This window comes from Fusarium keratoplasticum, chromosome 11, assembly GCF_025433545.1.
Source record: "Fusarium keratoplasticum isolate Fu6.1 chromosome 11, whole genome shotgun sequence".
Lineage (NCBI taxonomy): Eukaryota > Fungi > Ascomycota > Sordariomycetes > Hypocreales > Nectriaceae > Fusarium > Fusarium keratoplasticum.
In genome coordinates, this window is record NC_070539.1 from 1,733,306 (window position 1) to 1,758,757 (window position 25,452).

General features: G+C 50.4%; 7 protein-coding genes and 1 pseudogene across 8 annotated transcripts, besides 1 other annotated feature; 2 read left to right on the forward strand and 6 right to left on the reverse strand.

Moving 5' to 3' along the window:
* Window positions 1-261: 261 nt before the first annotated feature.
* On the reverse strand, window positions 262-1,977 carry NCS57_01340000 (annotated as a pseudogene). The gene has a single exon.
* Window positions 262-1,977: a sequence feature.
* A 1,039-nt stretch (window positions 1,978-3,016) lies between these two features.
* On the reverse strand, window positions 3,017-3,479 carry NCS57_01340100 (uncharacterized protein; the record flags this gene model as incomplete). The annotated part of the gene is made up of 2 exons (XM_053063039.1): window positions 3,017-3,151; window positions 3,201-3,479. The coding sequence occupies 2 exons, from the start codon at window positions 3,477-3,479 to the stop codon at window positions 3,017-3,019; spliced, it is 414 nt and encodes a 137-aa protein (XP_052907934.1).
* Window positions 3,480-4,013: 534 nt separating this feature from the next.
* On the reverse strand, window positions 4,014-6,292 carry NCS57_01340200 (G-PROTEIN-RECEP-F1-2 domain-containing protein; the record flags this gene model as incomplete). The annotated part of the gene is made up of 3 exons (XM_053063040.1): window positions 4,014-4,370; window positions 4,813-5,547; window positions 5,597-6,292. The coding sequence occupies 3 exons, from the start codon at window positions 6,290-6,292 to the stop codon at window positions 4,014-4,016; spliced, it is 1,788 nt and encodes a 595-aa protein (XP_052907935.1).
* A 3,503-nt stretch (window positions 6,293-9,795) lies between these two features.
* Window positions 9,796-10,503, forward strand: NCS57_01340300 (DJ-1 protein-PfpI domain-containing protein; the record flags this gene model as incomplete). The annotated part of the gene is made up of 1 exon (XM_053063041.1): window positions 9,796-10,503. One exon carries the CDS (start codon window positions 9,796-9,798, stop codon window positions 10,501-10,503), a length of 708 nt encoding a protein of 235 aa, XP_052907936.1.
* Window positions 10,504-14,011: 3,508 nt separating this feature from the next.
* Window positions 14,012-15,077, reverse strand: NCS57_01340400 (uncharacterized protein; the record flags this gene model as incomplete). The annotated part of the gene is made up of 2 exons (XM_053063042.1): window positions 14,012-14,964; window positions 15,023-15,077. The coding sequence occupies 2 exons, from the start codon at window positions 15,075-15,077 to the stop codon at window positions 14,012-14,014; spliced, it is 1,008 nt and encodes a 335-aa protein (XP_052907937.1).
* Window positions 15,078-16,113: 1,036 nt separating this feature from the next.
* Window positions 16,114-17,119, reverse strand: NCS57_01340500 (Serine protease; the record flags this gene model as incomplete). Its single annotated transcript, XM_053063043.1, has 3 exons — window positions 16,114-16,319; window positions 16,367-16,876; window positions 16,936-17,119. The coding sequence occupies 3 exons, from the start codon at window positions 17,117-17,119 to the stop codon at window positions 16,114-16,116; spliced, it is 900 nt and encodes a 299-aa protein (XP_052907938.1).
* Window positions 17,120-17,561: 442 nt separating this feature from the next.
* NCS57_01340600 (uncharacterized protein) lies at window positions 17,562-19,073 on the reverse strand (the record flags this gene model as incomplete). The annotated part of the gene is made up of 3 exons (XM_053063044.1): window positions 17,562-17,820; window positions 17,876-18,968; window positions 19,022-19,073. The coding sequence occupies 3 exons, from the start codon at window positions 19,071-19,073 to the stop codon at window positions 17,562-17,564; spliced, it is 1,404 nt and encodes a 467-aa protein (XP_052907939.1).
* A 3,472-nt stretch (window positions 19,074-22,545) lies between these two features.
* On the forward strand, window positions 22,546-23,875 carry NCS57_01340700 (uncharacterized protein; the record flags this gene model as incomplete). The annotated part of the gene is made up of 5 exons (XM_053063045.1): window positions 22,546-22,823; window positions 22,880-22,979; window positions 23,027-23,165; window positions 23,229-23,437; window positions 23,486-23,875. The coding sequence occupies 5 exons, from the start codon at window positions 22,546-22,548 to the stop codon at window positions 23,873-23,875; spliced, it is 1,116 nt and encodes a 371-aa protein (XP_052907940.1).
* Window positions 23,876-25,452: the final 1,577 nt, after the last annotated feature.

A 25,452-nucleotide genomic window follows, 5' to 3' on the forward strand; every position in this document is an offset into this window, starting at 1 on the left:
CAATTGAGGCTTATGGGCCAAGGCTTGAGCCAGTAGTCTCCACCACAGCATGGTGACCCAAGCTCAAACTCCCACAGAACAGAGATGGTGCTTAATGGCTGCAATCGCTCAGACAAGAATGATCGCAATTTCATTCGTATTAATGGAGCAGTCACGCTCAAGCAAAGCATAAGAAGCTCATCAATCAATCGAAACTTGTTCGCAATTTGAAGCTTACACACAAGCTATCTTACATCACACCCAGTTACCCCTCCCACAGCTTTACCAAGGGCCTCGGGGTCGTGGCCACTCAGGATCATTGGCCAACTCAATCTGAGCCAAGTGAATAGCCTGATCCTCGGCATTGTCAAAGATCTTGACAGACGCAGTTACGTTGGGCTTGACAAAGTATGGTTCATCAACCTCGCACTTGGTGTCATTCTCAGGTAGAATTCCACGGTAAAGGAAGTCTCGGGCGTGCTTGGCAAGGCAGAGCGACGGAACTGCAACGGAGCAGTGACCGTAGCCCTCAACCTCGACAATCCTGGAACCCTCAAAGGCAGCTCGGGCAGATCGTGCTGAAACAAGAGGACAGACTGGATCGTAAGTGGTGGTGAGGATCAGAAGAGGGTGGGCGGTCTGAACGCCATTGCGCGGGACGTAGTTGTGCGTCTTGGGGATCTGCCACTGTTGCTTGGCAAAGAAATAGACGAGGTCATCCTGGGCAAAGACGCTGCGATTGAACGAGGGAACAATGACGTTCAGAAGCGAATCGAGATCCTGAGGCCAGTACTTAGGGCCAGAGACACCATCATTGAGGCTGATGGTGTAGAAAGAATCGTCGCCGTCTGGTGAATCATCCAGCCCGTAGTCCTGGAGGGCAGCGGTTGCGTTCCCGTTCATCAGCTTGCCAATACGGTCGGCGAAGTTGTACCAGTTGGCCGGCTTGTAAAGAACTGGGAAGAGCGCTCCGTACCAAATCTTTTGGTAGTCCAAGAGGCCGTATACGCTGTTGTTGACGTAGACGTTGAGCGGTTGCTGCTTGAGTTCGCTCATGAAAGTGAGGAACTTTGTCTTGAGCCCTTCCCAAGAGTCTGCGAGAGATGACATGGCGCATTCATCACCAGATTTGATGCATTCCTTGAGCAGACCATCAAGAACGTTCTCTGTATCGACCATGTCTTCCATGTCGATGCGTTCTCCGTACCAGTTGAACTGGTTAACGACGCCATCAATAATCACTCGGTGGGAACGTTCTGGGAAGAGGGTGGCGTAGGTCTGGCCTAGCAGCGTGCCGTAGCTGAAGCCCCAATAGTACATGTCCTTCTGACCAACCGCGTCCAGAATGCTGTTCATGTCGGCAGCAGTCTGTGGCGTGTTGATGTACTTTCCGTACTCGCCCATCGTGTCATCGCACGCCCTGACAAAGTTGTGAGTCCAAGCGTACATTTCGGGGCCGTTCTGGGTGAGGTCTGCGCTGTTTACAGAGCTCAGCTGCCTGCGGGCCTCTTTGGTGGGATAGCACGAAGCGTGGGGCTTGGACGAGTTGACGCCTCGGGGATCAAACGTCAAAAGGTGGAGATCATCGCCGATGATGGTGCTGAGTTGCTCGCCTCGTCGATGGATAAACTCGAAGCCGCTGCCACCGGGGCCTCCGGGGTTCAGGAGGATGTTCTGGCTCCCCTCCTTTCCGCGCAGACGAATAATGGGGATGGTAAAAGTCTTGTCGCTTGCATCCTTGTTGAACTGATCAATCGGTACATCAACGCTGCTACACTCCAAAGAGCGATCCTTGATGCTTCCACACGGTTCCCAGGTGATGCTCTCGCCAGGATACGTGAGACGCGAATGGTGGTGATGCGGGCACCTCACGTGAGGGACAAAGAAATGCCACGCGGCGAGGACCGTGACGCCGATGCATAGGTACTTCCATCGTCCGAGGCCCGATTTGGGCTTGGGTCCGTCCAAGATGACGGGATTGAGCGGTCGTTTCTCGTTCATGGTTGATGTTGTTGGTGAGATGAGACGCGACCTTGGTGGTTGCCGGGTGGCGGTATTTCATAGCACACGCTGAGTCATCCGGGTCAACGTAATTAGGCACAGTGTTGTTACCTGGAGAGACCATCCAGGTACCTGGATTTCGAGTATGGCACGATTCGCTAAAAAGAGATATTTAAAAGTAGATACATATGATTCCGCGTAAAAATGGAGGGAGATGTGGATTACTTGATTGCTGGCACCTTGGCCAACTACCGCCACACTACTGTCTTGCCATGTTTTGACCCTAGCCAATGGTCTTTCGTGAGATAATACGTATTCATGAACATCACCACAAGCCTTAGACACGTATAGCTGGGCCGTCTAATAGCAGTCCACGTGCTAACCGCAGCTTCTCCATTACACAGGGTCTCAAAAACCCAGCCTGGGCCAGGCCTTGGACGAACAAGAAGACCCATTCTCGGCAGTCAGCCTTCTGAATAAACCGTCAGCACAATCTTCTCTTCAACCAAGTGCAGGCAGAAGCACCATACCTTGGAGCAAGCACCCTTGGCCCAGGGCATGACGACCTCTGCGGCAATTTCTTCTAAAAGGCAAAGGTCCAAGTCAACGACAGCCCCTAGGGTGATGACGCTGACCGTCTCTTGGGGATTAATAACAAAGCCCTGTCTGAGTTCACGATTAATCCCATCGGATATTTTTTCCACAGCGCGGAATAGGGTTCCTTTCTGTTTCCTATCCTTTGCTATAAAAATGGCCCATTGGCCGGGTATAGACGCATCGTCGTGGTTAATGAGTAGCATTACGCTGAGGGGAGCCATTTCGAGAGTGGTTGGGATTTGATACAAGTTGGAGTTGCTGTTGCTTTTGATATTGATAACACTTTAGTAGATTGGAAGTTCACGTCGGTTGATGGCAGGTCCGCGGGAGAGCCAAGTTTTTATAGCATCCATGTGCATTTGCGTTTGTGATTAACTTGGGTACCAACTAATGGTCATCTTCCTTGACACACGATGTGTGCCAACACAAGCTTCAGAAATCACATATTGATAGGTGGTCCATCTATCCGCAGATCACGCGCCGCCCGCAGCTTTGCCATCGAAAATGGGTTCAAATACTGTGCGTCAATCAGGCCTTGGACAAATGCAAACGCCCACGCCTGGCAGTCGAGCACCTAAATAAACAGTCAGCACAAGCACTATTTTGAATGAGAAAGACCATACCCCAACGATAGCCCCCGCGGTTCTCTCAGGTATCTTGACGGCCGCGGCGATTTGTCGAATCTTTTCTTCATGGCTGGCTACCTGGTCAAGGAAGATGCCCAGGGAGATGGTGCTATATGTCAGCGGGCTCGCTGCAGGGTTCAGAGAATAACCCTTGGTGAATATCCGGTTGCTGATTAGCATTCCTTCCTCTGTCCTTTCCGGTGCCATGAAAAATGACCACTGGCCAGGGATAGTCGCGCCGTGGTGGGAGATGAGCAGCCATATGGTGAAAGACATGTTGGGAATGATCGAGTGTTGGCGTAAACTGAGAGCTGTTCTTGTTGTTGATGATGAGATTTCTCTTTGGTAGATTGATGATTCCAGTTGGTTGATGCCAGGCCCATGGGACAGGCAGAATTTATACTACTAATGTGTATTTATGTGTGTGATTAACATACCACTATGGATGTCTATTCGTTCTAAGAGGTGATCGTCACTCAGCCAGAAGGTGATTGTATTGAATAGTCTCACTACTGAACACTCCACTGATGAATCAATATAATCAGTGAGAACCGTCTCTCAAATCGGTCGAGGCAATCACAGGCACAGCGTTGTTACGTTGGGGGCCATCGGGGTGCTTATACACATTTGCCCTTGTGACCTGGCAGACAGTCCGTGAAAAACAGCAAAGGGTTCTATCTCAGTATTTGTGGATGGTTCATGTGATTATAGGTATCTGCAATAACTGCCTGCCTCTGGGCTTACGAAATAACAAGCTCCCACGAGAAGCATACCACATACGTGCCAGGGAAATGCAGGTACTCTGTCAAACTAGGTTCTGGGTGCCGTCTCAAACTTTTCCATTGCCGAAGTTGGCAGGATTCCCTCATCAACCAACCTTTGAGCAAACCACTGTGCCCAAGTTTGACAATTAGGAGCAGGTTTGGGGGTCGAGTTGGCGATCTCCTCCATACGCGCAAGCTTTAGCTGATCGACAGAGCCCAAGATAAACGAGCTGACGCTCTCACCGGGACTGGGGCAAATGTTCTTCTTGACATCAACGTAGAATCCGCCAAAGTGATTTCCCAGGGTGTTGAATAGCGTTCCTTCTTTTGTTACGTCTGGGGATACGAGGATTGCCCAGTGGCCGGGGATGGGCACGTACTCGTGAGAGACGAGCAACATTACCTGGAGACGGGTCATTTCAAGGATGCGTAACTTTCAGTTTGAGCTTGAGGTTTCTTTAGTGTTGCTATTATTGTCGGTGATGATGACGCTTCTCTTTAGTAGATCGGAGACTCAGGTTAGTACATAGAAGGTCACCCGAGAGGTAGATTTTATAGCTCGTACATTTACGTCCGTGATCAACATTCCACGGCATTTTTCCATCACTAGGATATCAGTAATCATCGTCAGCACAGAAGGCGAGTCTGGGGGATAGGCTCACTGCTCAATAACATTGACCAGTGATGCGGTCTCTCAGACTGGTGTAGGTAATTCAGAGGTCACGAGCTGAGAGAAAAGGGAAAGAACACGCTACAGCAGATGAAGTCAAGGTCTGATACTTGGCTGATTCAATTGCATTATTAACTGTCTACTATGACTTTGTATATGACGTCCTCTCTATCACCTTTGTAAAATCCTTCTCGGTGCTATTCAGCGACGGATTAGAGCTCGACGAAGGATCAGGATATCTAGGATCCCTTTCCGCACCATCGTCGACTTCAACAACAACAGACGTGACCATGTCCATCTGAATGGCAGGTCCTCGAAGTGACTCTTGACTGATAGTCCGTGCCAAACCCTTCCGACTTCGTGGTTCATGGCCGCTTGATCGTCCTGACCATGTCCACCAACCTCCTGCATTATCGTTTTCTTGACCGTGTTGATGACCACCTTGGATTGAGATGGTATTGCCGAAACGGCGGTTCATAGGTGTCTTTAGGAATGCAAAGGTTCCCAAGCCAATGTCCTTTGAGTCGACTTCGTATTTGGATGCAAAAATGATGACGTTTCGGGTCGTGCCGAAGAGGAGGCAGTCGAATGATCCGTTCGAGGCAATCATTGCACCCGCGAAACAAAAGTAGCCGTTGGGCACGTTAGCACCGGCCATCGTTGCGATACGACCTGCAGCTAGGGGAAGGGTGCAGAGAACGTAGATGACGGGATAGATGAGGAAGGCAGGGTTGCGGCTAAGCTGGAGCTGAGCGTTGTCTTCATCCTCGTTGGAAGACCCAGAACGAGCTTGGCGGCGAATGTTGAGGAAGATGATGGTGTAGAGGATCGAGGTTGTGCCAAGGGCGAGAAAGATGAAGAGGTAGTGTGTTAGTAGTCGCAGGTTCTCATATCGTCGGTTCATCCAGCACTGGTTCAAGTCAGTGTCGCAGTTCACTCCGAGAGACGGTGATACGTACCCAGCTGCCGGCGCGGACAAAGAATCCACCATACTCGGCTCCGTTACTAGTCGCAGCGATAGGTGCAAAGGATATGACATAGACGAATATCCAGATGGCGATGATGGCCAGGTACAGTGCCAGCTGAGGCGTGCGACGACGCGAAACCACTGCCAGGTAGGTGTGCACAGCGATGGCAGTGATGAACATGCTCGATGCTAAGTCACCCAACGATACAAACAGTCCTTGGGTGTAGCAGGTTGCAGTGCCGACGACGATGGCATCTCTCCGTAGCCATTCGGCATTGAGGAAGAAGGCTACTCCTTGATGCATGTCGGCCAGAAGCAGGTTGATGATGAGGATAAGGAACTGATTGGGTCGCTTCCGCCGTTCTTCACCATCTGCCTTTCCAGCCCCCTGGTTCTCTCCATGGTTCTCTTCATTGTTGGTGTTGTTGTCGGTGAAAATTCCGTCGATGCCAAGCGTAAAGTCGAGGGCTCTCTGTATTGTGCCGGTCTGCTGCTGGATGTGGCCGGCTGGCTGATTCCTAATGAAGAAATGCCATGTCGCAAGCTTATACACGAGGTAGAAGAAAAGCCCGCTAGAAGCAAAAAAGGAAATGAAGGCGAGGACGGTGATGGCGGTCAAGCCGTTGCGTAGATCGGATCCGAGAGGCTCTAGAGTGCGGCTCTCGACGGGGAGGTCACCCCAAGCCATGGTGAAAAAGCCAGTAGGAGTGAGCAGGCAAGAAACACTTATCCAGCTTGTGTTAAAGAGAATGTCAAAAGAGCAGCATCCTGACAGACGCAGAGCCTCCGAAGTGCAGGAACCAGACTCTTTTGTCTTTCGGGGCAACACAGAGCGATGTTACGTTAACCAGTCAGCTGGGCGCGCAAACCATTGAGTTTAAAAGGGTCCCCTGCGTCGACGCTCGGATGCAGAACATCCTAGCTCTCTGCCAAGCTGCTTGAGGCTCTCGGCGATATGCCCCTGAACCAGAACCTTCCCGGCCGAGGCTAGCGTTGACACATTCTTTTCGAACACCGCTTTGACCGCCGTTCGGTGCTGAATAACGCCGAGGCGAAGGGTTTTTCAGAGCTTCTAGACGCTGGACCAGAACAATTACGGATTCTTTCATGGAAAGCTGTGACTAATGGCCCACTCGTAGGTGATGGACAACGCCGTTGCTGCTCGAGTCTCGCGAATCCGATCTGTTGTGCAGATCGATCACTCGCTTACGTCTGGAGATGCTCCAGCTCAACCATGCAGCAGGAACAAGACCCTGCAACGACTCTTGACCAGGGCAGCTCGCCTCGAATCCTATCATGTAACCATCCCAGATTGTTGTGGACAAGGGCATTTTGACAAGTGGCGTCGCTAGCACGAGTCAGTTGTCTCGGCCATGTAACGGTGCCTCGTTGGCAAACGTCCCTCGCTAGACCATTATCAGATTGGGGCTTAACTGTGTTTGGCGATGGCCTCAACTTTGGCGCTGCGCTAGTTTTCTTTGATGGACGCCGCGCCCCTTCGGCTGGAATAACAATCCTGAAACACCTCGGCAAATACGCAATTAGGTCATTAGCGGTGCATGGCATGAATATTCCTGACTCGGTTTTGTGTGTGTTTTAATTGAATACGACTTGGCCTGTGTGGTTGAGGCAAATTGTCGGTAGTTGTTTCGCGTGGCTTGCGCACAGGAGCGAAGACGCAATCCTCGGAGAAATGCGATTCGTGGATTTCTACAAGCCGCGTTATCTTGATGTTGGTTTGACAGCCAAGCCAAAATTCAAGGGTCCAACCCCCAACGCGATGGTCTTGGACCTTGAAGCAGAAACAGAGACAATTTGCCACTTCCCAACGACGCGTCGGATTGTTCGGAGAATTTGACTTCAACTAACAATCTATCCTCGTCCCTGCTTTGTTTCGCAGCATAGTTACAGTATCCAGCAACCCTCATATTCATCTAGTGTCGAAGTTTCACTGTTGCATGGTGCATTTCACCACTAGAGGATCAGCGTCGACCGTGTCCCGCGGCCGGCCTCCGCTACAGTTTGAGAGCAAGGACCCGACGAGAGGTAATTCTTTCTTTCACAGCTACATAGTTGAGACTGCAATATAATATAAATAGGTATCTATTAACTATTAAAGTTGCTCGAAGGTGAAGTAGTTGTCGAGTAGTTGGAAAAACCAGTCACACGGTACTAATATGCCTATCAAGTTGGGTCAATTGGGCCTATGTGAGAAAAAGCAAAAAAAGGAAACACGAGGTTAAAGTCAGCGATCAAAGACTCAAGTGTCAGCCCGCAACTTGTTGACAATATGCATGAAGGAATGCTGCGTCAAGGTATCAGCCGTCACCAGAGTCTAGAGAGCCAGTGGTCGATCGCAATTTGATGCAACAGCCCGGAATCTGTCCGATACGGCCGTCATCGTTCTCTCAATTCTGTCCGAGGTTCGTAGGAACCACCTATTTCCTAGTTAAACTCCGAGTTAAACTAGTTAAAGTTCGTAAGCACAGATGTCGGTCACTACGATGCAACTCACCTTGATGGTTACTGCAACAAACTTCAAGACAGTAGTATTGAACAGAGTCCCCGATTTAGTCACGACATTATGACTATTTTTATTCAGGTGCTTTCAGATTACTCGCGGCGGAGCCGGTAACCGTTCTCCTGTTGGTTGAAGAGAGAGGATGGTGGCCCTAACCTGTAGGCGCCAATCCCTTCAACTCTTTGACGGCTGACGGACCGGAATCAACTCGTATCTCGTCTTAATCTGTTTCGAAATACCCATATTTGTACTTAAGGATCATACCTATTCCTCGCGGTGGTTGTGGTGGTTCTTCTAGGTAGGTATCTATGATGCCGGAGATGATAGACCTTAAGGGCCACCATCCGCGATATCAGGACCCAGATACCCTGTCGCATCGTATCCCATACTATTTTTGTATGAATTAGTTTTCAAAACCTCCCATTGATGGCGAACATTATTCCAGGGAGATTGCCCACAGAGTATTTGGAAGCTCAGCTCAGAGCCCCCGATGCTCCCATAGACGCATTAGATGTGCCGATGTTCCGTCAAGGAAGCCATTCCTTCACTGTACGCAACGTTTCCTGAACAAATTCCAATGTCATTTGCCCTATCAGTTTCGACATGACGTACTACCTAGATTGAGCGGCCAAGGTTGGTGACATCTGTGTTAGACGCTCTTCCTCCCTCACAATCCGTACATTCAGAACTGCAGTTGACCACCTGCTTGGTAAGGGGGTGTATCCCAAAATTCTGATAGCTTGCGTCCTAAATCAATTCATTACCCAGAACGAGTGGGAAATAGCGACGATACTGTTTTCTCACGCACAAGAAAGTAGTTGTGGTGACAGAACCCTAGCGGCAGAAATGCGACTATTCGCAAACCTCATGCTCCTTGCAACACTGGATCACTCGAGGTCGGGAATCTGCATTGTGAGAAGAATTCAAAACAGGGATTTCATTCGCGAGCAAAATAATACTGACAGGGAACACCGTCACATCCAGAGTCTCACTTCTGTCGGCTGACTGTTCGCTTACCCTTGGCGAAGTCGGGGTCGGGCCAATTCGTTAAGATCCGATGAGCCCCGGATGTTATCTCAACCCCACAATTTGTCTTGCGAGGGCCCGAAGACAATGGGAATTCGCGTAGAAAATTTATTTTCAAGTTCAGGTTTCCAGCTTCTCAAAATTACATAACTAAACACTAGGTACTATTTGATAGGGCTGGGAGAATGTATTGTTCAACCACCGGGCCGAAACTATGTAGCGTGGTTGGAGGAACTGTTATATCGTCGTTTTTATGACCCGAAGCCCTTCGGAAACTCTGCCTAGCTATTACGTGTTTCACGTTAATGTCTTTGATTCCTCCGAAACCCCACGGCCTATTTCTCACTCCCATTCACCCGATGTTCCGACTCCTCAGACCCAGCCCCCCCTAATTCTCACGTCTTTCATGGAGTTGATGACACTAATTCCCGTCTAGGTATCAAGAACCGAGCCAGTAAGGATACATGCTTAAACACCGAGCCTTCCCGGGTATACACACCTTGTTGCAGCATGAGGCGCAACCCATGCATGCAGATCTAAGGTTATATAAGATCTGAATCCCTCCAGCACTTCACTCTATCATTCTCAGGTTACTCATCCTCTATTACCCCTCTTCTATATCATCTCTTCTACACGAATACACAATGGCTCCCCTCCACATCGGCGCTCTCCTCTACGACTACCAGGCCATCGATGTCCTTGGCCCAATCGACATCCTCAACTCCTGCACCAAGCGGTACATGAAAGCGCTCCAGCCCTTGAGTGGAGTAACGGATGAGACGATTTCCCGTGCCCCCGAATTCATCTTTCACCACATCGGCGTCGATAAAGAGCCCTTCCAGCTGCTCTCGAGCGACCTCACCATTGTGCCCTCCGCGACTGTGGATGACTGCCCCGAGCTCGACATCCTCTTGCTTGGAGGTCCTGACCCTGTCAACTTCAAGCTGCACCCTAAGCATGCCGACTTTCTTCGAAAGCACGTTGCTGCTGGAAAGCTGCTCTTCACCAACTGCACCGGCGCAGCAGTTGTGGCGTCAACAGGTGTCTTGGACGGAAAGAATGCCACCATTAACAACTTGGCGTTCAATCTGATGAAGCAAACGTATCCCAACGTCAATTGGGTCAGCGACAAGAAGTGGGTTGTTGACGGAAACATCTGGACTGGCGGTGGTGCCGTAGCTGGCATGGATATGCTTTCCTACTGGATTAAGGAGAACTACGGATCGGATGTGCTCGCTCATGGAGGCTCTATGCTGGATTTTGAGCCAAGGGACATCAAGGGTGTTCAAAACGTTATTCCCAAGAGATATGATGAGAGTGGAAACCAGCTCTTCACTCACGCGTTTCCTTAGGAGTACCTGAAGCAGCATGCGACTCGATAGATTAGATATTGAGTGTCTAGATAAGTTACAATCAAAGTTTTCCACACTCCAGTTTTGGTCGAAAATTGACAAGGGGAGAGTTTCTTGTTGGGTGTCTTTTAACGCTGGATGGATATCACGCGTCAAAGGATTCCCTCAAGGCTGGCACGAGAGTTGAGAGCCGTCTTGGCCTTGACGACTTTTGCCCTGTCTGTATAGACAGACCCACGGACAAACGAGCCGTAACCAAAAGCAACTAGTGCAGGAGTTACGCCAAGTCAATGCCGTCCATCCATCCCGATGTCACAAGGCCATGTTGCTAAGACAGCTGCTGCATTTCAGCTGCTGCAAATACCAACCAAAAAGGCTGCAGGCTTTCAACCTCTGGCGGAATCATTGGTTGGCTATGTGTAGCCCAGTGAACGCCACCTGCAGCTTGATGTACGCGCCCCCAACAGCACACGAATAACTTACCTACCTATGGGCATAACCCAACTTCAGCCGCACGAGGCTGGCGGTTATATGATTGCCCTAACAATGCATTCAGCGCAATTCCCCCAATGACTTCCATGTTATTTTTAGAATAGACGATGATAACCGCCATTGACCCACAAGCGCCATGATAATTCGTTTGTTCTTGGCTAGAGGGGCGACAAGTGCAACTGTTGGCTGACCGTTTTGTCTCATGACAGCGGAAAGGCCTGTACCTGGGCCTGCAGCTTGAATGACGGCCTAGCCCTCCGCCTGAGGATATAAAACGCTGTCACTGACTCTGCCTAGGGACTGGGTACCAGCTTCTTCTCCCACATTTCACCTACCCCGTTCACAATCACACTTCACAAGCGCCGAGATGACGCAGACTGCAGCCCCCGAGCCAACGCTCCATGGCCTTGTCCAAAAGCTAGTTGAGGGGTTCAATGACATGGTTATGCAAGACTGGAGCATGAGCGGCAGCAGCGTCAGTCGCCACGTCGACTTTGGAGAAGATCCTCCACCATTGACTCCTGGCAGGCACTTGGGCATGAGCAATGGCACCGTCACAGAGGTGAAATGCCGTGGAACGTCCCTAGCAAAGAAGACCTATAACGTCGGGCCTATGAGCACCCAGAGGGAGAGGGATGTGATTGAGCTGCGCAAAGAGGTCCAGGTACTGAGGCGACTTCGACATAAGCATATCATTGAACTAGTCGGATCATACACGTATGGAAGCCCACAGCAACTCGAGGTCCTCTTCTGGCCGGTCGCGGTCTGCTCTCTGAGAGAGTTTATGCACGATATTTACTTGGTGTTGCGATACTACAAAGCAAACCCCGAGACTCCCGTAATCGACGTTCCAACCGAAACCGGGTTGCATGTCGACCGGCTCCTTCTCATCACCAACACAGCTCTCACGCCCACCGGAAAACTCGACGATATCGTGCTCGAGGCTGGTCGTCGCGTCGCCGCGAGTTTTGGCTGCTTGGCCGAAGCCGTCTCATATATGCACGGCCAGGGCGTTCGGCACAAGGACATCAAACCATCCAACATCCTCATCTTTCCGAGCAATGGTCAATACTCGGTGGCAAAGGACGGTCAGCAAGGCGGGGAGACGACCATCCTTGACGGGATTCGGCTGACCGACTTTGACGGTTCCAAGGCCTGGGGCCACGAGGACAATTCCAAGACGGCTGATACCTTTGGCACAGATGGCTATCGCCCTCCCGAGGTCCCATCAGGTCGTTCTGGCGACGTGTACTCTCTGGGACGGGTCTACGAGAACTTGAGGAGCCTGATATCGCAAACACCGGGCTTGCATGTTGGGGCCGAACTACGGACGCTCATTGCCGAAATGTGCAACAGGGATGACCCAGATGCACGGCCAAAGGCAAACCAACTGAGTCTGAGGCTCTGTCTCATTGATCAGACGGCATCATCCATCAACAATGATGTCCCGTCGCTCTTCGGCCGCTGCTGCCAGCCAGTCGAGGGATTCTTTGCAAAGCACGCAAACATGTTGAATCTCGCGCTGGCCTCCCCACGGCCACAAGTCACAATCCGTCGCAACGCCAAGGGTCTAAGGATTGACGTCGCTGCCGGCGAAGTAGTACCAAAGTATGACAGACAGAAATTCAGCGAGGTAGAGAACTACCGTCCATGCAACAGCTACTACCTCCTAGGGGGGAGCTGCCAGCCAAACTGTACGTACACACACGATATGCCCAGAACGGAAGAAAACATCAGCATCCTCCGCGCCCTTAGGAGACGGCTCTGCTGCGAAAAGGGGCATGCCTGTGACCTGCCATATTGTGTCTATGGACATCATTGCACCCAGAACAGGGAGACTGGCCAGGCGCCTGATGGCACGGCAATCCAGAACTGCATCCACGGCGGGCCTCCACCCATGGGGCAGTGCCGATTTCCAGACTATGTCCACAATATAGACACCGAAGTCGCAACCTGGACCGTTCATCGCAATCCTCCTGAGGACTTTGGTCGAGGAGGGACAAAGTGGCCATTCCAGTCATTCCCACATTCGCCTTCACCTGTTGGTTGGTATCCGCCCGGCACAGAGGGAGCCATGTATGAGGGACAAGTATGGGTAGCCGAGTGAGACGTTCCGTGATGGGCTGATACTAGGGAGGTAGAGGAGACCGGCTGAAGTGAATGCTGATGAGGTCGAGGGATATAAAGTAGACTGTGGTGCCGACGTCTTTGCTCTATCACTGATTTTCAATATGATTTGATTCTCTGTTTAGCTTTCTAGCCTTGTCCTCGAGTCTCAGGTCTCGAAACTATCGACCGCTTCAGCATATCTTACGCTTAGGATGTGATTTGTAATACCTATGCCTAGTACTGCATATGGAGTTTTCACCTCGTATGGGCTTGTCATTTCTCCAACTGGCTAAAAGAGGAGGTTAAGATTAGCCTCTGGACTTCCTTGCTGTGGAAAGGTGTTCGGATGCCATGTAAAGGTGAGCTTCTCTGAGGGGGATGATCAGTTACTGAAGACGAGGTAAAGACCAGGAAAAAGCTCGGTATGCATGGAGGCACTTCTTTTGTGGTTAAACCAAACCCAATCATAGACTTGTTTTAACAGGGATATTATTTGGGAACAAAACTCACATATGGTGATATCTAGAAAAACCATAGTTCTCAGCGAAAATGGCAGTTTCTCATAAAAATGCATTTAATTTCAAAAGGCCACTATGTTAGCATTGAGATATGATGCTATGATGTGTTGATAATGTGTTCTTTATTATAGTTGAAGCCCGGCCCTCGATGGGTTAACTGAGCCAGAAGATCGTAAACCCTCTACGCGTGAAAGTGAAAGGGAAACTACCTAAATGTTAAACTAAGAATAGCAGTCTACCATAGCAAAAATAGAGAAAACTATAAACCCTTTTAGATGATAACTACCGCCTACTCAGGCTAGAAGGACATGTTTAATAGCTCTCACCCTATGATAGCACAATCAACTGCTGGGACATGTATCAGGGTTCCCTGACTATTCCCACTTGACTTAGTCCATGTACTTCTCCAACCAGGCCAAGATATCCTCTGGTTGTTGCTGGAAATGGAGGTATGCGTCCCAGCGCCGAGTGGTGTTCTCAATCCAGAAAAGCTTCTTCTCGGGAATCGGAATAGCGTCAAAGATAGCCTGAACATCTTCGGGTCGTGTGTTGATATCGTCGTGCACCTGGTAGATATATGTCGGGATTGTCACGCTCCTGGCCGCGGGGATAGGCGAGAACTGTGCAAGATGAAGACTCGTGCGCCAAAAGACCATCTTGTCCAGGTCGTCCATGTAGCTCAGTGGTATACCGCGACGCTCTAGATCTACCCGCGTAGACATGTTTGCTGAGATGGGCTGTGGTGTGACGATGACGCGGATGTCCTCGAACTCTTCGGGCAGCCTCGATATGGCATGAAAGGCTGCGTTGCCGCCCATGCAGCGAGGAAACAGGCCAAGGGTCATGTTGCGTGTGTCTGGGCGGTTACGAATATAGCGGATGGAGCCAATTACATCTCGTGACTCATATCGTCCGCCCGAGTAGAGGACGCCGTTTGCTCTGCCACTGAGACCGTAGTTGCGGAAGTCATGAGTCAGGATGTTGTACCCGGCATTGTGCAGAATCTTGTAGTCGGGAATAAAGTTGACGTCAATGTTATTGCCAGACGGAGCTGTCAATGTGTTCCAGGGCTCGATGTGCGAAGGAAGGCCAGCTCGGTTGAACAGACGAGGATGGTTCATGATGAGAACCTTGTGAGATCCTTTGCATGGAAAGAACCAGCCCTCAAGTGGGACGCCGTCCTCAGAGGGGAATGTGACGCTTTCATACTCGAGACCTTCTTCCTCTGGCCAGTGGTATAGTGGCGCCTCGGGCCACTGTCGGAAAGTGTTGGCGATGCCCTCTAAAGCTTCTTGGATTTGAACCTCGCTTAGAGTCTGGTTCTGAGAACTGGCAGCTTGACCTTCAAGCCCAATATCAGCATTAATACTCAATAGGGCTAAGATGGACGAAGTACTAACCATGTGCCAGTGGCACGACCGTCAGCACGATTACAAGAATAAGTTTTGGGAGCATTGTAAGAATTGCTTGCGTTGGTTAAAGAAGTTGATTGAGTTCTGTTAAGGCTTGGGATACTGTATTCAAGGCAGAAGCAGACAGATACACGTTGCAGAACACACATTATATACAATTTCACTGAGCCAACTATCAACACAGTCAGTGACATAGTTGGCACGAAGTGAAGGATCTTTGTGATTCAATCCGCGGACATGTCCGCGGACGACATTTATAACGTCAGCCTATCCTGGAGAAAAAGGAGCCAAGGATTACGCCCAGACTTCTGCACAGCCCCATTTGATCTCGATTGTCTATCTGATTTGCTTTTCCACAGCCGCAATACCTAATCTTCAAGTTGGTTTTTTTTTTTTAATCGTGTATCCGCGGATATGTCCGCGGGTGACACCAATTGCTTTCTCCCTTTGACACTCCTGCCATGGCAAGACATATCCGGGGGCTGACGAGGCCCCTAACCCCTTAAATGACCGGGGGTAGCTTGACAGAACCGATTACGCCATTGGCAGAACTGGGTTGCAGATGCGGAAACTGGCTGTTGCTAAGTAATGATTTCTTAGGCCTTTGTCCCGCGAGTTTAGTCAACCCTGCCAGGCCCTTAGGGGACCACCAATTTTGAGTTTTTATGATAAATGCCTCCAGCACCTCTCTTTAGCTGAGGAGATGCTTCTGCAGACGTCATCAATAATCCTTACTCACCCATGACAGCCTCTAGGCCGGGACTGGTCATAGCAGCAGCAATCATGATATGCCTAACAATGATGTGGACTGCCATGCGACTCGCTTGCCGACTCATCACGGAGGCGTCTTTTGCTCTCGAGGATTACTTTTCCTTTGTGGGCCAGGTTCGTTATACCGCAATTCAGCGTCTTTGGAGTTGGCTTGATGAGCGAAAACTGTAGCTTGGTATATAGATGCATTGCATTTAGAGAAAAACACGCTATCAACCCCTCGAATCAATGCTCTCATTACATCCCCTCTTGATCAAAATCTAGGTAGGTAGGTAGACACGTTACTCACTCTAGCATTATACTCGCCGTCACTGAGGCGGCACCTCGACGAAGTTGACTTGATTTCCAAAGGCTGATGGATCATTAAAAAGGCCAATGTAGCTGTCATAGTTATTTCCGTACTCGTTGCCAATCGAGGTACCCGAGATGCAGTGCTCACTGTCGCCGTGGCAGTGGGTGCCAATAGAAACAATCTGTCTACCATCCTTTTGTAAAATAGGAGCCCCATTTTGCCCTGATGCGGCCGTCAGAAATGATCAACGTGTGTGAAGGACAACTTACCCCCGAATGTAGAGACCTGATACTCGATCAAGTTACGAGAACTCTTGCTGAGGTCGTAGCTGGTGTTGGCGAACTCGGCGTACATCTGCCCGCCGCGCTCATCATCGAAGGACTTGTCGCCGGGATATCCGACAACTCCGAGTTTGACATTTTCACCTGACAAGGGCGTGGCCTCGAACTTGAAAGTGCCGAGATTGCCCTCGAACGGGCGATTTATCTGTATAAATGCCACGTCGCGCGAGCGGTTCTGGTTCGTCTCAACCAACTTGGCCGTCGTGGCGACGTTGACACCATATCGGCTCTGAACCCCAGGAGACTTGACAGAGTCACGTCCGTTGTAGCCGATGTAGCACTTCATTTGCGTGCACGCACCGAGGTCGAGGCTCGTGGAGTAGACGACATCGCCACCCGTGACGATGAGGTCGGGGCGGACGAGCAAGCCGGTCCCTATTTTCCAGATAGAGTGGCCCGTGTTTGGGTTCTCGAACCTACTCTGGATCTTGACAATGGCTGGAACCAAGCAAGAGCTGTCAGCTGGGGGTTTGTCTCGCTTCAATAAGATTACCTACAGCGGTACTTTCCACCATCCTGGAAATCGGCGCGATCGACTAGAATCCGCATATCCGGGTCAAAAACGGACTCTCCATCCTGAGTGCCATCGTCAGGAAACACTGTCGACTCGACGGGTTGAGAGGTTCCAGGATCCGACAGCTTCCAGGTTGCGGCCCGGTCAGTACCACCAGAGAGAGACATTCTTGGCTAATGGGAAAATATACCTACGACAAACAGGCAAGCTAAAGATGGCCGTCACCTTCAACGTGGTCGAGGAGATGGCCGTCTTTTTATGCAGCTCTGGGCTTGCCCCTCCACTTGAGGGAACTGGCGCTGGCTGAAAAACGACAGCCAGCCACTGACTAAACAGAGATCTGTATCCAGATATTCAGGTGGGCGATATTGCTGCGATCTAGGCCCAATACCACAAGGCCCAGACTTGCGTTCTGGCCCAGAGAGGCTTGGCGCTACGCGAACCACATGCAGCGTGGCTGCGACTATTGCCAATAGACGGAATGCAGGCAGTTAGCCGAGACTTTCTTCGTACTACAAACATGCAAGATGTTTATTCGTGAGATGTCTCCTCAAGTCACTGAATCGCGACACTACATATTCCCATATTAATACTAATACAGCTTACCCGCTAGGATAAATAGAAAACACTCGACAGAAACGCTACCCCGACAAAGCCCCAACTCATCCAGACGTGACTCGCAGAAGACAGTGAGTCGTAGTTTATGCATTTATAGTCCTTGGGAAGGACAGACTTATTATAAAGCTCCTCAAAGGGCGTGCAGTTGAATCCCATCGGTTCTGACCATTGGAGTGGAGCCTGTTCCAAGTAGAAAGAGTCCAGGACCTTTGGCGGGTTAGAGCCGTTGCGGGCTGCGAGGAATGAGTCGCTAAAAACACAGGCATTAGATGGTTCAAACAGTCAGAGGATGAGGATAAACTCACAAGAATCCGGTGGAGAGAGGGTTACCCATGATGCTGATTCTGCTGATGTTTCCTTTAGGCCAGTACCAGAACTGGTCTGTCTTGTTCTCGGGGTCGCGATACTCTGATATAAGGGTGAGGTTCTGGTTCATCTCAATACTGATTGTCATGTCCTCCCAGTCGACGGCTTTGGCTGGCATTCGAATCCTCTGCAGATTTCCATGGTCATAAATCGTGAGGTTGGTAATCTTGTCAAATATGGTTAGGTCAATCTCCTTCAAAGAAGAACCTCTAAAATATAGCTGGCCGACATTGATCTCCTTGACGTTGGGTGCGCGTGTGATCTTGGTGAGGTCGCCCTGAAGTTGCAGGAACCCAATATTCATCGTCTCAGTTTCTGAGCTGCCGAGCGTGAGCTCAGTGTCGTTTCCCTCGACCCAGATCTTGCTGGTGTTTGCGTATCCGATGGTGACGCTTTTGATTTTTGGAATGCGGTTGGCGTCGATATGCACGGGCGCCCACGACGTGAGGTCATCATACTCCGAATCTCGAGCAATGGCTGTCAGGGGATACTTGAACCAGCTGTCGACAGATGAGACCCTAATGCCCCAGAACCGAATACTTCGCGAGAAAGCGCCGTCTGTGAAACCCTTGAGCCCCTCGTGTTTCAGTTCAGTGAGGTGGTTCGCCTCGATGTTGAAGGACCCCAAGTGCGTGAGTTTGGTAATGTCGAGCTTTCTGAGGTAGTGCATGCGCTGAAGGGTAAAAGACTCCTCGACTCTAGTGAGCTTGGGAAGTAAGAACTCCGAGAGGCCCTCAAAGGCCCAGAAGTAGATGGAGCCGTTGACCGTCTTGAGTGTTGAACATTCGATTGTGATGGGCTTCAACGTCGTGGGATACGGTCCGCCGATTTCTGTTGCATTCCCCCATTCGGAATCTCCCGTGTACCTGATATCCCCGTTGATGAACTCGATACCATCGAGATTGATGGACTCGTCGAGGTAGTCATCAAAAGTCAGGTATCCCTGGATGTCTTTGCAGTTCTTTCGAACTTCATCAGCGTCATCCTGAGATTTGATTGTGATATTAGCACATCCCGCCGCCCAGACAGCTTCTAAAAGAAAAGTCAGTTCGACAGAGTTTTGAACCTGCTGGACACATGCCCACCTAGGAAGAAGCAGAGAAAGGCGACGACGGCGCCAATACGTTGGAGATACATCTTGACAAATTGATCCGCGCCATGTGGAACTGTCGTTGCAAGGGAAATGTGGATTTGTGCTTGGACATATACTCGTGCATCGCTTCTGAAAAACAGCCCAAGGCAAACTCTGGGCACCGTTTCGCTCCTTCAGGGGCAAAGTCAGGCGAGGCAATGCTAAAGAGTCATTCGTCAGTTGCCATTGGGGTCTCATCAGGGGATCAGTTGCCAAGAGTTGCCGTGATTGGGCTGCGCCGTGCTGCACTTGAAGAGTGGGGAGAAAGCCCAACTGTCAGTGGCCAGGGTCCGAGATATCCCTGTTATACAGGCCATTGTAATGAGCTTTTGTGCCGTTGAACCGTCTTAACAGCACAGCACCTGATCTTGGCACAATTTAGGTAGCATTGACTACGCCTTGTTTGATCCTACGGGTAAATTACCTCGCTTGCAATTATGCCTAATGCCAAGTTGGGCAAATACCAACAGTTTCCAGTGAATTTTTCTCAACTGAATCCCCAGACCTAGCTTGGCAGATTTTCTTTCTCTAAGCAACCCGTTTGATGAATAGTCAGTCGTGCATCTGCCCGCTAAGAAACATTTCACAAGACTTCATAGCTCAGATCAACTGGGACTTCAAGTGAATTCTATAGTCCACCCCAAAAGAACTTGTCGCCAATGCCCACCTATCAATGGCTCTGCTCTGGACCTCATCTTTCAACCCTCTAGTAGATGTCCCTTGCACGACTCCCTATGGTTTACAGCAGATAAACATGTGGTTTAAGGTCCAATCACGCTGCTTACTAAGAGACAGTAAGATCGGAGATCCTCTCTTCAACATCTCCAGGGAAAACGGACCCTTTGCCTCGGTTGTTCATGCCCCAGTTTTGTTCGACTCTTTCGGAACTGTCAGCTTTCTCGCTTTGTATCCCCAATGGTAACCGAAATTGAGATGGCAATGGTAACCCTGAACAAATGAGATGAGGCGTAGATCTGATTCACTGAGAACATCCACCTATGGCACACCTCCACGTTTCATCGCCCAACGCAAAATACGCGAATATGAATATTTCTTAACATGATATTTTCATGCCTCTCATTCTCTGAACACAGTTTTAGGTCTTGCTCACGACATTGTTCGTCGCAACGAGCACGGCGGGTAAGGCGCTCAGTGAAAACTCGTTCGCATACACTTGTGTGCTTCAAATGCGAATTGCCAGTCTGCTAAGCCAGGATTTGTTCGTTCATTATAGAAGCCAAGGTAAATGTTCTCCTAGGCAGCTTCCGGTTGTAGCTCAACTGTCACGTCGTGGTGTTGTTGCCAGCCCCAGCCAGCTCAGCGAACGAACCTAGAAGCCACACTGTCATTAGCGACCGTGCTTTCTCTGCTTGTGCCCTAAAATAAACTCATGAGCCCTTAATCGGATGTTTCATTGCCACATAGGTACGATACTAGATCATGAGTCTAGGTGTCAGGAGCTCAGCTTTAGGGCCGCCAGGTGTAGGGTAGCATCCTCAGACATTGGTTGAACTGAGACACGGAGCCAACAACCAAGGTGTGAGGATTCTGTAACGAGCCGTGCAAACAACAGTTTCATATTAATTTGTTTCACTTTGATTCAGGTAGACAGTCCGGCGCATCTTCAACCACCTGTATCTGTTTAATGGCTTTCGAACACCTACAGCAAAGGCCGACACTTTCGCGGACCAGGTTTGGCTGCCAAGAGCTTTGGACAAGCCAACTTAACCCTACTAGGCATGTACTAGAACTGGGTGAGATTAAAGAAGATAGTGGAAGACACCTGAACTCGACTGAGTCGTGGTGCGGCTGTGTTCCGACTCTGCGATGGCGATAACTCTCTAACATGCTGTAACAAGCTTGGGCCCAAACGCAGTGTCTACACGTCGAGAATCTAAAGTAGCGCTCATTGGACCTACAGTCCAGATATAAAGGCTCACAAATTGTACCTCGGAAGCTGCAAGACCCCTGTTGACATTCTTCAGGGTGCTGATCGACACTGCGGATGCGGCTCCTCAGCGGGTAACAAGTATCCGCGTGGGTGGAACACCGCAATGTCCTAACGTCATTGTGTCCTAGAGCCCCTTGGAATAGGTAGGGCTACCTACCACTAGTGCATGATCCGACGCCTCGGGTGCTTCATCCGCCACGGCTCCAGAGAATCCGATTGAAGCCTGATCGCGAGATAGGACTGGCGGGACTCTGCACGGATGTCGCTGCGATGAATAAGGCGTAGCCTCTCGCACTAACGACTAGCTAGATCCTTGGCTCTCCGGAAACAAAAGCAAAAAACCCAGCGACCTCCCAAGTGACAAATCCAGCGCATAACTATGGGGTTCGCGGGGATGGGGCTTTTTCTGTTTTGTCCTGCTGAGCACACCATGACAAAATCATGACTCGGATGTCGACCGAAACGTGAGCCTCAGGAAAGAAAAGCCCCTGAACCATGGATGGAGATAAACAAAAGAGTGCAGAGTGGATGATGGGGATCCATCACGCCACAGGTGAAGCGTGCTCTTCCAGGGCCAGCCATGGAGATTCTCTCACTTCACACAAGAGATCCCCCCTGAGTTTTAGCTACTCGGCGGAACAGATCCGCCCGGCAAAGTCCTCGCTACGGTGGAAAACGTCTGCCGAGATTCGCTGGCCATCTCTGAGCGACACTGCCGCTGCTTCTGATGAGGCTCTTGTGTCAAGGTCTCTACCCAAGTTCGCGCTCGATGCTACATCCAGGTCGGCAACAACCGTACCTCCACGTGGCGTGTTTCCGGCCTCAAATGACATGCCAGGAGGAGCCATTCCCATTGGCACGGTAGGGAATCTGTTGGTTAGACAGCATGGAGAAGAAACACTCCTTACTCGCGGCCACGTTTTTCTCGAGGCCATCAGCAGGGATTTAGCATGGAACGCTTTGACGACGAATGACTCGTGCCTTGCAGATAGCGGGTTAGCGCAATGTCGATCTCCCTCTCGCTGGGAATCTCTTTGACTGCGCGAAGGCCCCCATTGGGTATCTTGCAGGGATCTCAGCCAATTATGAATGGTATCTCACTTCCCTCACCCAAATCGAGATATAGGACTAACAAGTTGCCACGCAGCTACAGAACAACTTAGATAGTGACCTAGTAGTGGAGACTGGTACCCCGTGGGAGCCTCCGCGCAGTCAAAGAGATGGGGAGGCCCGGCGGCTTCTGGTAATTCCCGTTGGCTAGCAGGGGTTCATCCCATGCCGTCTCACATCCTGCCGCGCATCATTGCCGTGAAGATTTGGCCTCGGAACCACGATTGGCGTCTCAGCGACGGTGGACTCTTGCGGGGGCAGCCAAGATGGTCCATGTCGACGTGTGCCTGGATGAGCCCTGGAGGTGGCGACCGTAAGCATGCGTTGGTGTTGATGTTAAAGAGGCCGCTCCCATGCGTCCTGCGCGTGCTCTCTTGTCCCTGATTCTGCGATTTTCAGCATCACCGTTTCCCGCCATGGCTAGGGACATTACGTCGTTTGCCGCCGAGGCCTTTACCCTCCTCTCGGTGGGTATCATGGTCATTATCCTCCGCACATACGCCCGTATCCGACAAGTGGGCATCCGCAACTTCGAGGCCGACGATTACCTGATGCTGCTGGCGATTATACCCTACTCGATCGAGACGGCCCTCGCGTATACGGTCAGTGCAAAGTACCACGGATACACCAACAGTGCCATGACGGACGAGGAGCGAGCGTCCCTATCCCCAGACAGCGAGGAATACGCGTGGAGGTTAGTGTGGCGCTTGATTCGTACGGGAGGGCCCGGTTAACACAAGCTTATCGTAGGGTTGGCGGATCCAAGATCCAGGTCGCCGGTTGGGCCATGTACGCGTCTGTTCTATGGGTCATCAAGGGTGCGCTGTGCGCATTCTACTTTCGACTCACGGTAGGTTTACTTGTGTGTGGAATACGCTGCAGTGCTAATGACCACAGTCTGGACTTGCCAATTACAAGATCCGAATCCACATTGGCTTTGGCCTGATCATCGCGACCTATATCGTCATCATCTGTTGCATTTTGTTCAGCTGCCATCCGTTCCACCGCTTTTGGCAGATCAATCCTGACCCAGGAAGTATGTCTCATCCTCTCTATCTCGATCCTTGCTCCGAGGGCCATCTGAGCTGACCACCTTTAGACCTCTGCCAAGCTGCCTCCTCAAAGCTTTACATCTTCATTATAGTTGTTCTCAACATCGTCACCGACACATATCTCCTTCTCATTCCACTTCCCATGTTATGGGGTGCCCGCATTCCGACGGTCAAAAAGTATGGCCTCGTGGTACTCTTCTCTGGTGGAATCTTTGTCATGGTCGCTGGTCTGCTACGATGCATTCTTATTCTCAAGGTATGTCCCGGTAATCGTCGGCACTGCTACCAAGGCTGACTCTCCCAGAACCCCCGCACTGGACCTCAAGAAGGATCCTCGTGGGCTGTCCGAGAGTCATTCGTCGCTGTCGTCACGTCCAACCTGCCAAGCACATGGGGATGGATGCGACAGAAACTCAAGCCCCTATTCGGTTCTCTCCTATCATCAAACAACACGAGCACCAAGTATAAGGGAGGACCCGAGCCTGGAAGCATCATGCTTGGAGATCAAGGTGGATCGGGCTGGAGAAGCCATAACGGACGGTCACTCAAGTCTGGTACCAGGAACCAGAGTGTCCATGATCGCAACATCTTCATACATGCTGGGGAAGCCAGTTCGGATGAGATTATTCCGTCGCGGCATGACGGTATCACCAAAGAGGTCGAGTTTACCGTTTCAGCGAGCACGGCGAGATGATAGATTCCATTACCTGATCGCCGAAAGGGCACCTTTATTTCGTACATATCTAAACAATGAGTTAATGTCTAATATTGGCAAAATGGCCACGAAACTGGTGCCCTACATGCTTCACGTTCGTGACGTTAAGTAAATAACATCATGGACTCTTTACCTAGTAGGCAGGGGAAGGTTGGGAGAAGATGATGAGCATATGGTTCATTCCGGGGTTCACTCTCGAAATATGATTTCCGGCGGCCTCAGGGCTTCCACATCCCCACGGTTCTGAAACGGGACTTAACAGTTGATAAGAAACTCCTCCCGTATCAGATGAGAGGTGTCTGTCTATGCCACCCTACCTGCGCTGCCGTCATCAGAAAAGACATCCTCTGTACGCGTCAATATAACACTGATTGTAATTCCTGGCTCAATATCTTGGTTGTTCGAGTCGGCCTAACAAAGCCTCTTACCCTGAGGCCCAACGACACCAATTTGCCAGCCTCGGCGACCTTGATTTCATACTCCGACGATGAATAGTAATCACTGTGCGACTCTGCATGATTTGACGGCGGCGAGTCATGTGGGCATCAAGGTAAATCGTGTCTCTACCTCATGCTGCAATCAACGAAGAAAACGGTTGCTACAGGCGTCCAAGTACTAAGAAGCCCGTTGTGGTCATGTTGAGGTTCTATCGGTTGGCTCGCTATTAGTTTAGCCTCTAAGAAGTTCGGAATGCGAGTATGAGCGCATTTCTGTGGCCAAGTCATCAGTGAGATGACCACATAGGTTAACATATGGGCGGCGTTGTGTGGTTCAAGCTAGGTTACTCATCGTGAGAGATTTACCTTTTATGTTTATACAAGGCCTTCGAAGTTGCTCTTAGTTTACGCATTCAATGACAGAGAAGTACTAGGCGGCGAATACTGACACAGCCAAGATCCAGCTTGTCAAGAACGCCTGTAATCTGATCTAAAGAATTCGAGGATGTTACCCACACTATCAACATCTCCCTCCATGTAGTTGATGGAGGTATAACCTCGTAGTGAAGCCCAGTCGCATTGGGTTTTGAGGTACTCCATGAACACGTCGAGAAATTCCGGACCATCCAAAGACCCCCGAAGTCCCAACTTGGGAGTCATGTCGCTGTCGTTAACTGAAGCGACAGGGATTACTCCTACCAATGTCCTCAAGGCCGCATCGTCAGCGACTCTTGTCTGAATAGCAAGTGATCTAAAGTGTGATGGAACTTTGTTACCAGCTTGAAGGGCCGCGAGACATTAGCAATTGCTGTGCCAAGGTTCAAGTGTGATTTTTGAACTGCTAATCTTTCCAAAAGTGTCTTGGATATGAGCCACTATCAGATCATTCATCTCTCTCCTGTTGATGGCTCAAAGGGGCATTTGCTCCAGGATGCCAATGTCTCGTACTGTTCATAAGATAACTAAGCGGACAGCTGGCTCCGAGACGAAAAGTACGTAGTCCTTCCACATTTGCTGAGTAATCGGAGACGCGGCCTCCGTGGATGACAAGACCAAGTCATTCTCACACGGAGCTATGCATCAATCACCACCTCTTGACTCACTGGCCCACCTTTTCCA